This window comes from Apteryx rowi, unplaced genomic scaffold, assembly GCF_003343035.1.
Source record: "Apteryx rowi isolate R43461 unplaced genomic scaffold, aptRow1 scaffold_18, whole genome shotgun sequence".
Taxonomy (NCBI): Eukaryota; Metazoa; Chordata; class Aves; order Apterygiformes; family Apterygidae; genus Apteryx; species Apteryx rowi.
In genome coordinates, this window is record NW_020448085.1 from 2,578,129 (window position 1) to 2,593,652 (window position 15,524).

The following is a 15,524-nucleotide window of genomic DNA, read 5'->3' on the forward strand; positions in this document are numbered from 1 at the left end:
CGGGGCTGGGGCCGGGCGAGCAGCGGCAGGCGCCAGCCGCAGCGCAGGGGGCTGGGGGCCTCGCGCCCGGCCTCGCTCACGAGGAGCCCGCGGCCTGGCCGTGGTGCCGCTGCGCCGGAGGGAGGGAGGGAGGGAGGGAGGGGGCAGAGCGGGGGCTCGGCGCGCCGCTGGCTTTGGGGAGTGCCAGGGCCGCGGGGGCACCGGCCGCGGTGCGCTCTTCGCGCGCCACGGACTTCACCAAGTGGCAGCCCTGGCCAAAAAGGAGTCGGGTTTGACAGGGAAACCTGACTCTAACGGGCGCAAGGCACACTGAATTTGTAGTGACGTCATGTGACGTTGCGCCGGCAGGTAACCTGCCTGCTGCTCGCCATGGCTCGCTCGCGTGAGGAGACCTTTGCCGGAGTACGGTTCGCCTGGGCGGGCTGAGGCAAGGGCTTCCCTGTTACCTGGGAGTCAGTGCTGCGCTCCTGAAAGCGTTAATACTTCCAAAAACGTGCAGCGCTAAGCCAGAGCGGGAAGCGGAGAAGGAAGAGAGCCCCCCTAAATCCAGCGCGGAGGGAAGTCGGCGGTGGCGCAGTGCCGATGGGGCGTTCGGGGGCGCGCAGCCCAGCTGGGCGCGGGGGAGCTGCCCTTCGCCTTCGGCGGCGCGGGCCAGGCGGGCGAAGCGGGGCCCGCGTCCCACGCGCTGAGCACTGGTGCCGCTCGCCCGGCCCTGCGGCAGCACCGCCTGCGCCGGGGCTGCGTCCCGCCGGGGCGAGAACGGGCGTTTGCCATCAGTTCTGCAGTTCCGCTTCCCCGATGGCCAGGGGGCTGTCCGCGCTCGTCTGCCGAACGCGGTCGCGTGGGCGCCTCCGGGCCGCCCTGCCTCGGCTCGGCTCGGCTGCCGGGGTTCCTCCGGGGCTGCGTGTCGCTCGTGCCGAGCTAGCAGGAGGCGTCTAGGAGCGGATGGGAGCTGCGCTAGGAACTGCCTTGATCAAGGGCGTTGTCCAAATTCAACGTGAACAGCGCTTTGTAGAAAAAGTGTGTTGCCACCATAAAGTTTTACTTGTCTGCCAGACTGAGCAGTATGGAAAGAAAAGGAAGGAAGCAAAAAGATCGCGGTCTCCTATGAAACTGGCCTCTTTTTTTTTTTAATTATTTTTTGCTGGACTGTTTTCCTGTACCTGCAGGGAGTGAATCAGTCCTCCACTGACACTAGACTGTGCTGTAGCTTTCACTAAGATAGGCTGGAAAATCATGGAGCCTTTTTTGTATTATACTGAATTCTGTAGGCTCTGGAGAAGTTCCTGGGGATGCATTTCTGCTCCCTAGTAAATGTTGAATTAGTTTATTTATCTCTCTGCTTATAGTTGCTTAATTCTACAGTAGTTATTTGTGGGTGGGAGAAGAGGAGAATTTCTTCTTACTGTATAAAATACATCATAATCAGTTCTTTTATGTATTTTTAATTTGCAGCACAGACATGCTGCTAGAGAAAAAAAATCAATCTTAATTCTAAGAGATGAGGAGATGGATTGATACTATTTATTTCTAAAGGTATTTTTCTTGCAGTCACACAATTTGAGCTGTGTACTTCCAACCTAATTTGAAATTTTTTCTAAGCTTTTCTTCAAAGAAAGTTTGAGCATTTAAGTCTCTCAAACAAAATAAATTTGTTTAATGCCCCAGAGGATATAGTATCTTCAGTTGTACAGCAGTCATAACCATTAAAAAATAAAAGCATTTTGAACCATCAAAGAGTATTAACAAGTGAAACCAAAGGACATCCAGATAACATTTCAGAGCACAGCTTGCTATGTATATTTTATGCAGATATATTTTAACTTATAATGTAACATGTAGCAAATAGCTAATGATTCTGTAGCTAATAGCTAATGATTCTGGGAAAAACTCTTTATCTAAGTAATCTATTTGAACAGTTTGCAGGGTACCAAAAAGTGTATTTTTTTATCTGACTGACTGAAATCTTGTGACCTTTCTTATATCAAACATTTACATTTCTGGATCTCTTCTCCCCACACCTGTGTCTTTACATCCTAAATTCTATAGATTACTTGGGGCAGAGACAAAATGCTTAGTGTTACCCAGAAAATAAATTAACAACACACTTTTTTTAAAGCACTTTTTGTTTCTGGATTGCATTTTTCATTCAGCTTGTACTCCTCAGGAACTATTAGCGTAAGGAGCTTGGTGCTTTGGTAGGTGGGGGAACAGAAGGAAGTTATGCAATTATCCTGGAAATAAAGAGCGCTTCATGGTCTGTATTATTTATTTCTGGCTGTCAAGCACACAGTTTTAGTTTACTACTTTCATTTTCCTTTTTCAGTGTTATGAGTAAGTTCCTATACCAATACACAGTGCAGAGCCAGAAATGAAAACAAGACTGAAATTTGTAATAAATTACAGTACTCTAAACATATTTTAACATGGTTTTGCGCTACCAGGATTATCCTTGGGGGCAGTGCAATGAGTTGCTAACTCCAGCTGAAGCTTGGTTCAGACCCAGGGAGTGACTGTGGCTCCTGATGCAGGCGCAGTCTTTGAATCACTTCTCCATTTATGAATTTTCAGTGCTTCAGATGTCCCAAAAGGTGTCCCTGATCCCGTGGTCTGACCTATGTCAACCATAAGGCAGGTGCCCAGCACTACCAGTGACTGCAGGATTTGGATAAACAAACCCGTGAAAATGTTGAGAATGAAGTGCTTTGGTGCCTTCTGCTGATCACCCTTGCCCGCTGTCTGAGAAACGACACGCAGAACTGGCATACTTACCTAAATATCATTTGTTTGTAGTTTGGGATTGGGGCTGGGTTTTTTCATTTTGTATCAAGTGTTCTGTCCAGCTTCCTAGACAGGTTTTATTTTTATTTGTTGATAAGGTAGGGATTTTTATTGTTGGCATACTTCCTTTCCCCCTTTTTATAAGAAAAAAAACCATACTTTGTTAGGCTTGTTCCTGCGTTTCAGGACACAGAAAGAAGGTGTGTGCAACCACTCAAACCGTAATAAAATGTGAAAGTGGCATGCATTTGTGAGAGTTGACAAAAGTTATTAAATAAATTACGACCTGTAAGAGTAGAAATGTGCAGAAAACTCAAGGAAAATTGATGTGAAACTTCCACTGGCTGAAGTGTCATTTTTGGAGGGAAAAGGTTTTCTGCTCTGCTTCACTTAATTTTTACTTACGTCCTGTGGCAATATATGACAATAACAGTATTATTGAGAAATATTTATTAGTATAGCTGTAAGCAAGTTAAGATTATTAAAAAACAAAACAAAAATTCTTCAGAATAATTGTCCAGTATTCCTTGTGGGGTGCAGCAAGAAGACGTTCTGATCCTTTGCAGATTAGAAATGTGTTAGCCCACAGCTTGATAGTCCGATGTCCGAAGCGATGGTGCATAGGAGCTAAAACTCTTTCAGAGCTCAGAATTTCCCTGTTCATCTTGTAGGATACTTGAGTAAAAGGAATTAATTCCAAAGCAACTCAACGTGCCCAGTCAAACTAGATAAACTGTTAATACTGAGCTGATGATCCTGCTATTGCCGTTAGTCTGGAAGTGCTGGACAATAATAGTATTTCTAGGATCCATTTCTCAGTAAGACACAGAACTCAGTTTAGCAGCAACCCCTTTTAATTTATTTATTATTATTTTGTGTCACTGAAGCAGCTTGAAAACAGCGTGGTGCCATTGCAGTGGTGCCATGTGGACAGGATAAGAAGGACTATGAGCCACCGTTGGCAACTTTTCTGCAGTGTTTTCCTCGTTTTATCTTGTAAAAGCTGTTTTTCCCCCCACTTTATAATGTTAGCTAGAAGGATGGGAGCTTGAACACTTGTTGTTCATTGTAGATTTTCTGCAAAAAAACTTACCACCCAAAAGTTGTTTATCACAGCAAGAGCTTATCCTAAAAGGACTGTTGTTAGTATTGTATTAAAAAGAAGAAAACAACAAATGAATTCTTAGTGTACAGAGCTAGTAGCGAATGTCTTAGGTCTGAGTTTGCTGGTAATCAGGTTAATTAATGGAGGTCTTGACTTGCATTCATATAGTATATCCTGTCCCGGCCTTCAAAGCTTTCAAAGCACGGACAAAGCCTGAAAATCCCCTTTGCTGAGTTCCCCTGCTTTCTGGAATGAGTGAATGAAGGCTGACTGTGTTGTTAGGAGGCTGCAGCAGCAAGCAGTGCCTGGGAGTCCACCCTGCAGCTCCGGCCCCTTCAGTGCGGAAAATCATGGTGCTGCGCTCACAGGTAGTGCTGAAGAAGAGCAGGTGCAGAGACCCAAATATCCACATCAATTTTAGGCCATAACTTCAAATTCAAATGAACCCTAAATAGTTGAACTTAAAATAACCAAAACAAAATAATACCAAATCCCTTAGTGTTTTTTAGGTTGTAAAAATGTAAATATAAATGAAAACGCACCATACTTCCATCCCTGAAATCTTAAAATGAAAAATAGTAATGGGAGTATTAGAAATTAAAATTGTTATACCAGTGATGAATATATCCTTTTCTGTCCAAGCATTTCTGCCTCGCTCTTTGCACCGCCTCCGTGGCGAGCCCCTGATTTCAGCACACAGCTACAAGTGTATTGCACTATTTTCTTTGCAACTTGCCTTCAACCAGCGTTGCGTGGTGAAGAGCATGAGGCAACCCGCTAGGCCGCTTCCAGTTTGCGTTTTGTGGTTCTTTTGTACACTGTGTAAAACATCCATTGACAGGAAGTATTTTACGAGTGGAATAGGGTTATTCATGCTTAATTTTTCACTCTCATACATTTCTCTTATCACGATTGTGTTTTATGAAAATTAAGTAAGCTGCGCAATTTCTGATAGAGACGTCATGAATGAATATGCTAATAATACACAATATCTTTTGTCTTAGCAAACTTCTAAGATATTTTATGAACGTGAATCATTATTTTGTGTTGCAGCCAAGATTTAATTTTTCCTCTGGTTGTCTTCTGTATGCTGAATACTCAGTTGTATAGTCAGTTTTACTTATTTGCAAAATGCTATTCTGGGTATGTCTTAACTAGATGGAAAGATTTATATTTGCTTTCCCAACCTGGAGAGGCAGGGAGCTAAAGTCATGACATAATTCTAAATATATGAGATGTCATTGCTTAATGAAAGCTTGAAAATGCCACAGAATGTGATTTCCTTCTCTATTTTACTGGAAATTATGATTGGTTGAGGCAATCAGGATTAAATTTGAACTCTGTAAGTTGCATTCCTAACCAACGCCAAGATACCTAAATACAATAATGAAAATTAGATTTTTATTAAAAATGCTATGCATAGCTGTTTTACTTATTCATACAAGCATACAGTAAAATTAGAATGATTGGTGTTGGTTTTTTTCAATTTAAGGGTGTATATTAGCTCAAATAAATGTAAATGAATTAAAAATCCTTAATTATTTCATCAGTCTGCATGTGCATAATACAGGTTATAAAAACAAAATGAAAGCAGATAGCTAGTGGCAGGGTATGAGTAATTGAAGTGTCTATCTGTTAGGCGAAATTCCCGAAACACAGAACAGAGAGTTTGGCTTTTCTAAGAGTATCCATGGAGCTTGTGTCACAGGAAGTCAACGTGTGCCAGAGCAAGAATAAAGATAAGAATGATTATAAGAATAAAGGCTTGGCAACCAAGACACGGTGCTCCCGGAGTAGAGAGGTGTCAGTGGACAAATGATAATTTCCACCTTTCTCCAGTGCATTACCTGGCTGGAGCACCTGCAGGCATTATGGGAAGGTCCAGCAGTTTACGCCCTGCCTGGGCCCAAGCAGAAGCCCTGCTTCTCTTTCCCGGTATGTCTTTAAGCGAAAGAGAGATGCTCCTGAAGAACCTGGCTGCTATTATAGGGAAGGTTTTCCATTTTATAAATCAATCGGAGATAAGATGAACTACAGAAATGCCCTTTTCTGGAGAACTTTTAGAAAGCTACTGCACCCTGTGGACCCAGATGAAATAAGATGGATCATTAGCATGAAGAATAGATGGAGGAAAAATGGGATGCGTACATGGTTGCTTGAAAGGGAGTGTTTTTATTTGCTGATACTTGTCAGCGGGAGATCTAGCATCATTGCTCAAGATATGGAAATTAAATCTGAGATAACCTCTGTTCTACAGCATATTACAAAATGCGAGGTTGGAAGTACAGCATAGCGAGAAGAACGCTATCCAGATGGCACCACGGTGACAGGCTTTATATCAAAGCCCAGCTGAGATAAAATAGGAGTGGGCAAGAGAGGGCCTCTGTGAAAATCACTGATGCCTGGTAGAGATGTAATGTAACTCTTTTTTATGGCGAGAGCATATTTGCATAAGTTCATTGATCAGCAATTTTGCTAATCCTGCAGTATTCCAGGCATGTCCCAGCAGACTGATGAGCACTTCTGTCCACCCTCAGTGTGGATGCCTAATTATATTATATATTTAGAAAAGATGGATTTTTTCCCCCCTGGAGCATATGTAGTATTTGAATGCTGTGCTCGTTCTCCCTCCCTGCTCCCGCCAGGGTTGTAGGTTTTCCCCTTTAAGAGTAGCCCGGAGCCCTCCCGGCTGCAGCCCTTACCAAGACAAGAGCAGCGCCGGTTTAGAGTTATTAGTTTCATGAATCACTAACCAATGTGCTTTTTAAGGAAGCCCGGTTTTATGGCCTGCATAGTGTAAGCCCTTTAGTGGCACTGCAGTCGCTGCTCTGAGAAACTCCGATGTCAAAACCCTCGGAGCCATAGGGATTTTGGCAAACCTCTCCCATGGTTTTAATGGTTTCATTTGCGTGCTCTGTTCCTCTTGTGACTTGCCCTCCCTCCCCTTTGACTAATACGGTTTCTTCGTCGGTAATATAAAAGATGTAGAACAAGCGTCTGACTGTTGAAAGTCAAATGAATGTGAGCAGCCGAATCCTGCAGACGCACTACTGTAGTTTAATGCGGGAACGCAGCTGCGCACCTTAGCCAGAAGCTGAGCTGGCGCCGGCGATGGGAGCGACGCTCCTCGCGGTGAGGCTGCGGTGATGGCGGAGCGTGAGGGGAGGCAGCAAGTTCACGGCGTGCGATTGGCCGTTTTGTGCCCTGATCTGCAATTCGGTGTTTGCGTGCCTTGCCCGCGCGGCTGGCTGCCCGCGCTGCGGCTGCGGGGTGCTGTCCCACCGGCCTTTGGAAGGTCTCCGTGGCCGGGCAGGGGGCAGCGTGCCCGCGTGGCTCAGGTCTAGGTCTCCGCGATATCGGCGTCGAGTACAGCAGGACGTCCTCGGTGCTCCCTGAGACCATTCGGCGTCCCCAGGTGGTGACAGGTGTGGGACTCCCGCTTGCTCTGGGGTGCGTCGCTCTGCTCTGCTGGGAGAGCAGCGCAGACGGAGCTGGACCCAGTCTTCGTACGAGAGAGGACCCAAAAGCCTGCTTCCTCGGAAAATAGAAAGTAAAATTTCAGTATGGCGGGGACTCGGTGTACCAGAATTGTTGGTCTACCGCTTCAAGCATCATGTCAAAATTTATTCTTAAACTGCCGTTGCTGGGAACAGGGTGCTATACATTATTTGGCATTAGAATTTCCAAAATGTTTAGCTTGGACAATAGTATTGTATCTGCAGTAAATGGGAACAGTAATGTGTAGATACTATGTTTGCAGATCAAACAGATAATTTCATTTGCACCTGAAAAATTGCATATGTAGAAGCTTCTCCTGATCTAAAGTCAAATAATGTGGTTTTAATTTCTGCTGCTCACAGGGGTATGCATATAGTATAAGCATATATAAGTATATATTGTGTATAACATTCATATGATGAAAAGAACATGTAAGATTTAATTAGACCTGTATGTTATGGTTAAATATAGGAAGAATAATTTTTAAAAACCTTAAAAAGACGTATGAGTAATGTAAATTAGATTTTACTTAGCATATCCAGTTCTTTGTTTAAAAAAATGAAAAATTAAAGAGCTGTGTTAAAGATGGAAGCATGAGACAATTTGAAAGTAATCTGAAATCCAATAATCACAACTTGTGTGTCAATTCTGTTGTCATAAATGAAGCAATTTCATATTAACTAGGTGGATCCTGGCTGAATTTCATTTGCCGAGTTCTGTTTTGGAGGGAATAGCCTGTATGCATTGGTTCAGTATATATGGATGATGGATGTCCATGCTTAAGGCACCTGCAGATCCCTAGAAACGATGGATTTTAAAACAGCATAAGGTCATCCAGAAACTTTTTTTGTGGTATACCATGTTGTTCTTGAGTATTTTAGAGATATCTCAGAAAATGTTTTGGTCAGTTGAAAGAGCATCAGATGAGGTGGCCAATCTGAAGGAAATAAAGAATACTAGTGCCATTAATGTTTAAGAATTGCACACATCCCTCTTGTTTTTGAGTGCTAACTGGTGTGAGGTGTCTGTGGTTTGCAGTTGCCAGTCTGTGGTTGAGAGCAGGATGTGTTCAAGGGTAAAACAGAGCAGGACGTTGTGGCAGACGGTTGCGATGGCTTTGGTGGAAGGACGCGGCACCTACTGACCCAGGTCTTTGCGCACCGGCAGGTGACTCAGGACAGCTTGTGCCTCTCGTGCCATGAGATTCTCGGGCTGCGCCGGTCGCCAAAAGCGCTTTTTGGTGGCGATGCAGGGAGGCTGGGAAGGCAGGTGGTGTTCACGGGCTTCAGCTTTGGGCTCGCCCACGGTAATCGATAAACTGCCGCAATGCAGCACCTCTGCGACGCCTCGCGCGGGCCGCGGGCTGGGCGGGCTCTGGCGAGGGGGGCTCGTCCGCTCTGCGCGCCCCCGCGCTTCTTACTGGCTCCTCGCGCAATTTCAGCGGTGCCTTAAAAGGGTTGGGTCCACTTCGCCTGCGAGACACCCTCGCTCGCCTTCCAGGGCGCCGGAAAGCAGGCGAGGCGCTTCGGCTCAGACCTCTTAGGCTGAAACGGGACAGACCATCCACAATGGCAGCTGCGTTTTATTTTGTACGTGTGCAGACGTTACAGAGAAACATGCGTATATGGAGAACATTTGGCTCCTTTTATTTAGCTGCTTTTTGCACTCGTAGAATATTCCTGAACAGATCATGATCGCTTCGAATTCTTTTCTGTGTATATTTTATTTTGTACTTTTTCACTCTGTGGACTGAACGCAAATGAAACACTGTGAGTATCTGATATTCAAACTGTTATGGTTTCTTAGCTGTACTGCATATACATGCATGCATATAAACAGGTATTGCTGCTTCTCATGGGCAGGTGGCATTTGAGAGAAATTTAAAAATTGAAGATAGGTGATTTTAAACATATTGAATAACCTTTTTCCTGTGTGATGCGCACAAGTGTTGTCTAATGTATTAGTAAAAGAAAAACGCAATGTTGATTTGCTGATGGAAAGCAGATCCTTTTCCAGCTTCACCAAGAAACATGTAATTGCCCACGTCCAGGAAATAGGTGTTGGCTTTGCTCTTTCAGCAACATCCATGTCATGGATAAAGGTAACTTTTCCTGAACAACTGTTCAGACATGCCAGGCTAAATTCACAGAATGCGTATATCACATATTTCCTGTTTCATTCATGTGGATTTATATTAGCCTGTGTATTAACTTTTAATTTCTAGCCTGTATGATTGAATGCGAGGACATCACATGTTGTTAGAACCTGAAATTATTCTGCAGATACGCGCCTGTCTGCCCCTCTTGCCRTTGGGGAGGGGTTTTTGGTAGCACAGGGGGCATTCCCTCTTTAAAAGATTTGCTTCCTTCCCCCCCTCTGACCGCTGTCAGAAATTGAGAATATCCTTTGCAGTTCCTTGCTGCACTGTGTCCATCGTCACGCTGCTGGGAGCTCTCCGGGATCTCTTCCAGCCATCTCATTCCAGTGGTGGGAATGCCAATGGTCTCGGGAGCAACGGGGCGGTGGAGCCCGGGGGGCTGCCCCGGCCGTGGGAGCGAGGTGGGTTATTTTCCTGCAGGACCCGGTAGGTCGACCATCGGAGGGCAACAGAGATGAGAGTGTTCTCGCAGCGTGCTCTTCGTGGATGCCAAGCGCTTGCTATTTAAGACGCTTCTGTAAAGCCTTCTGCACTGACACCCGAACGCTGCGGCCAGGCTGCCGGCAGCGCCTAAGCTAGCTGGGAGAGGGATGCGTGCTGGCCTGGGTACCCCTCTGGCCGCACAGCGAATACCATCTTAGAAAAGCACTACCTTACGGCAGCTTTCTATTCGTCGTTATATTTTTGCTTCTGGAGCAGCTGGGTGCTGCGTAGGTGGGATGCGGCGGCTCGTCCCTCCTTTGGTCCTGGCGGTCAACATGGAGCGTGCAGGGCACCGCAGCCGCGTCAGGCGGTGCCGCACTGCGGCAGCTGGTGCAGTGGCAAAAGGCTGGCGTGGTGCGAGTCCCAGTGAGATTTAATATCGTAACGTAACGTCCATTTATTGTCACTTTCTTTAATTCTGAGAAGAGAACCAGTCTCTGTCTGCCACTTGGAATGGCTTTTCTGTTACTGGGTATGTTATACTGAAAAAGTGTGAAAAGGATATGTTCATTATGGCAGGGAAGTCTGTCAAAACAGGTGCTTTTTCCATTAGGTTATGGCACTAAAATTGCAATGTCCTCAGGATGGGATAAATTAAAACACAGTTTTGAGAAATGATATTTTTGCTTTCTGATCCAAATTTAATCAATTTCTTTAGAATTTTTCTTGGTGGAATCCTGTAAATAGACTATAGCTGATTCTATACTAAAACCTTTTACCTTGGTGATGGAAATCTCCATCATCCAATGCCTTCAGCCTTTTGCTGTAGAAATGGCAAAAGCTGCTTGCTCCTTTCAAATTATCGAGAGGACTGCATTAGTTTGAACTGCATTAAGTTTGTGGGACTGTCTGGGCATTGGGAAGGACTGAACGGAAAGAACCGTTCAGGCAGGAAGCTGAGAATCTGTTTTATTTTGCTGAAGAACTGATGCATCAAACTTACGGTTTGTATGAAATGGCTTTGTATCGTTGATGCTTTTTCATCTTTTTGATAAATATGTTCTGGTAGGATTTCAGACCTCTTTGTAGAGAACCCAGTCCACTTTCCGTTAATGTTGGCAGGAGTAGCATGAAATCCATAAACTGCAATATCTGACAAGCTTGCAGAGGTTAAGACAGAGCGCTCAATATTCGGTATAAGTGATGTCTGTATAACCTAAACAAATAGCGTATCTATTTAATAATTATTTTATATTAAGTAAAGCAATTTTTTTTATTATTTTAATTATATCAAAGCAGGAATTTTTAAAGGATTGGACAAATTTTAGATATTCAAATTAAGTACAATTCTGTTCTGTAAAAATCTGTGCCTAAGCAAGTAGATTGCAGGGACTAGATTCACTGCTGGCTGAAATCAGCAACAGGATTTGCACTGAATTCAGTGGTTTGGGTGTCATGATAGTTGGACTTGTTCCTGGTTGTCCTAGACAAATAGTATCGAATCTGGAAACTGCCTACCAGAAGAGAAGCATCAAAACCACACTGACGTTGTAAAACATGCTCAGTATTTGCAGAAATGCTTTTCCTTCTCTGAGTCCAAATACTTAAAGAACCTTATGGATGTACATGGGGCTTAGAACCACAGTGTTGTCTTTCCCAATAAACTGTACTGAAAAATGTGTAGCTTTTGGGCAAAGACTTGAGAAAATTTCCTGATTCAAAAATAAGTAAAGACAGTGTTTCTTCTGCCATTTTTGAGTTTAGAAAAATAATTCTTTGGAAAATCCTTAATTTAAAAATAAAAAGCAGCAAAATAATTTCAGTCTGTGTTCTTTTGTCTTTGCACTGGTGCTTTTTAAAACTAAAATTTTTCTTTAGGCTGGACTGAATTTTGAATTTGTGGTTTTTGCCTGGAATTATCATGTTATATGAAAGGTTGAAAACCTGAGTGAAATTTCTGTAAAAAGCTTTTTCAGTCCTCCCTGGGCCTAGGCATTAATAAAAATGAGGAGCTACACTGGTACACGTATTCGGTGCAACTAACAGAGATGATACGCTAGTGTGGGAAAACAGATGCATCTTTCTGTACACAGAAAGAGGAGACCTCCTTAAAGGGGAGTGGGAAGACATGTCGTGTAAGACCATGTGAATGCCATTTTTTGACTTTGCACCTGAAGTCCACCACCTAAATTAACTGTATACCTTTCTCTGTATAACTTTTATCTTATCTTATAGTACCTTATCTTATCTCTTTCTATGTTACCTTACTTTATCTTGTTTTAGCTTATTTTATTTCTTCATGTGTTGACGTAAGTAAGTAAATTCAGGCACAGCGATAACCGTGTGTGCATAGAGCCCATAAATGCCGAGGTTAAGATAACGCTAGAAAGGCTTCACCATCAGCCACTAGACGTTGGTTCCCAGAAACCGTAATTTTGCTCCCACGTGTGTCCCATGTGCAATCTTTGATTGTACGGTCCCGTATGGATTTTTGTAGCCCCTTTCACCCCTTTACCCAGGCTCCTTGTCCCAGTCTCCTCGCCCGGACGGTTTGCCTGGCCGGTTGCTCCGCTCCAGCCTGTCCTCCCTCGGGGCTCCCGGCCGCAGCTCCCCGCCGAGCCGGTCCCCGCAGCAGGGCCAGGCGCCACGGCGGCTTCACGCCGTCGCTGCAGGACCGCGTAGCCCAAGGCCGGCACCGCAGGCAAGTGCGACTGACTCTTGCGGTGTGACAGAAGGAAGCTGAGTGCTTCGGGATGCAACAGGTTTTTTTTTTTTTTAAAAGGAGCGATTACCAGAATTTGTTATCACAACAACACAATTTCCCCAAAGCCTCATGTTTTTAAAAGTAGTCTCACTTCTTCCATGGAAAAAAAAAATCAAGCTGGCACAGACATCTGGCCTTCATAATAAGCTTAAGCAGTTAAAATCTGAAAGTTATATGCAAATTAAAATCAGCCATAGAACAAGATGGATCAGGCAATTGTATTAGGAAACTTTGCTGCCAGTTTTGTCCATAATTCCTTAGTAACCTTATTTATTTTATGTTTTCATACATTTCTAAAAAAAAGATTTTCTTTTCTCTGCATCCTTTTGACTCGTCGTATCTCTAACGTCAGCTTCCCAAGGTAACGAAGCTCGAGGTTCCTGTCTTGCTGCAATGAGAACATTTGCGAGCGCATCAGCAAAAGTCTACCAGTAGAATAGAAACCACAAATTGGCAACTGGTTATTTTTATTTATTTCTGTTGATTTTACGTGACACCTGGAGACTATTTAGAAGATGATTTGTCTGGGCTAACATTGTGTTTAAAAATAGCACTTGTGTAGTGCCAACTCGCTTTAGAGTCGGGTGCAAATATTGAGACACAAACCCAGCTGCTATTGCTTTTGCTGCTAATTTGAGGTGTCAGCTCGGAGCTCAGCGGCTGCACGACGGTGAATAAGGCCCCGTGTGAGATCATTATGTTTCCTAACAGCCGAGAGTGATGGATTAATCAGTGCAGCATCAGTTGCTTTCATTCTATGCCCACGCGGTGGTTGTGGGCTTTAATTTAAGCGGTCGGGGGGAGATAAGGGGCTGAGCACAAGAGGCGCTCCGAACCGACCGAAATTAGAAGAGATGCAGTGGCGTTTTGGGTCTTGCCTGACAAGAGCTGTTCTGGGGTGCCTTGAAAGTCGAGGGTGAGGGCTGCTGCTCAGTGCTGAGGGACGAAGTGCCAAAGCCGGTTTACTTTTTCATCCAAGGCCTCGAGAAGTCGTAAATATTTCATGTAATGCAAATTCCTTTTGACCTGTGTAAAAAATAGCATTTTGCAACTAATGAAAATACAGCTCCTTTCACCCCACAATCTTAAAGTTAATTACAAACCTTAATTATGGCAGTGGATAAAATTCAAGTGCCAAGTCTTGGTTTTAGCTACTAAAAATAGATTTAGATTCTGGTTTTGGAATTGCTAAGCTGCCCCTGCCGCCAGCAACACCAGGCGGTGCCTAAGGGCTGGAAGTGATCGGAAGTTGTCGCCTCTCGTCCCACCCGCGATGGGACCATCGAGTTCTGCGTCCTTCCTGCCGGGGATTTCTGTGGTCTGTTACTGAAGGCGTCAATTACTGATGGCTGCCCTCTCCCCGTATACAGCTGTTTGCTGTATTTTCCTGTTCTTATTGTAAGAAACATTCCCCCTATAGCTAACTAAAATTTCCCTTTCTGATATTTAAGGAAATTACTGCCTGCTTAACCCTTGTGAGTATTCCCTTTCCCTCTGCAACAGCCTTTTATGTAGTTAGAGACTGTCAGGTTTAAGAGCAAGTAATACAGAAGTGCTAACGTGTAGATCTAAGGTTTGGTCACAATTATTGCTATAATTTGCTGCTAATGCAGTCACCTAAAGACATGTTTGCTCTCCAGTGTTTCAGGCAGACCCTGAGATCCTCTTGCTTACGTGCATGAATATTGACAGAGATGTCTAACTTACCTTGCGTAAGTTTGACGGTGTCAGGCCACAAGTACACTGTGGAAACCTCCTTTCACACATTTTTATTTACCCGAATCCCCCCAAGGTTTCGGCATCTCGGATAAGTCATCTTGCTTTCCCTGCCGGGGCTGGACGGTTGCGTTCGCTTCCCGGCCCCACCGGGGACCTGGGCTGAGCTGCTGCATCCTTCCGGCATCAATTCACCCACTCCTGAACACAAATAACATTATCAGGAAAACTATTTACATGAGAGCTTTAATTATGCTTGGAGCTGCCTTGGTTAAGTCTTACTAAATATTGCAGTCTCATTTATTGAATGTATGTTTGCACTGGGGATAGGAAGCCTGGAAACCATGGCAGTTATGGGAGAGGCGGTAATCGGGGAGTCTGACGGTAATTCGCTCCTGGGAACGCTGCAAGCCCGCAGATACCCCATTTGTAGCTCTCCGTTGCATGCACATAGATAATCATCTTGCATTAGGGCCAATTACATGGTGTTATGGACACACAACACGCAGATTACATACGCAGCCGGCAAGCGCGCTGTGATGAAGCCCAGGGGTAATTGAAGGAGACAGAAGGAAATGTTAGACTTGTTAGCGCTACCAGCGCTGCAGCGGCTCAYGCGCTCCTCCCCGCCAGCCTCGCCGCGCTGCTTTTCGGCTCCAGGCCCAAATCCCACGTTTCAAAGTCTCGCTCCCCAACACGGTTTATCGTACAGCGAGATAACTCAGCACCTTGTTCTTTCTGCAGTGGGGTGAGAGCGTTTTGAGCCAGGAAAAAGCAGTAAGCGTGGCCCTCTCAATGGCGAGTGCAGCCCGTGGACACGTGGAAGCAGGCGTAGCCAAGCGAGGAGTGTGGTTTGCAGGGTTCAGGCTCATCAGCAAATCTCCTGTCTTGCAGAGCCTCTAAATAATCTCTAGTGCCTAAAGGCACAAGACATTCAAAATGAAAAAATACGCTAAATGAGCTGGCTCCTTTTCAGATCTCTTGCTCCATTTACCTATCACTACTTGACAGTATATATCTTGGTGTTAAACATGTTTCTATGTATATTTATATTTGTGTGGGTGCATTCAGAATTCCTT

General features: G+C 44.6%; 1 protein-coding gene across 1 annotated transcript in view; it reads left to right on the forward strand.

Moving 5' to 3' along the window:
- The window catches only part of SLIT3 (slit guidance ligand 3), a 515,694-nt gene that overhangs the window by 300,677 nt on the left and 199,493 nt on the right, over positions 1-15,524 (forward strand). Inside the window, exon 7 of the mRNA XM_026061340.1 lies at positions 7,957-7,993. Within this exon, the coding sequence (XP_025917125.1) occupies positions 7,957-7,993 (37 nt within the window). The remainder of the gene's footprint in view (positions 1-7,956; positions 7,994-15,524) is intronic.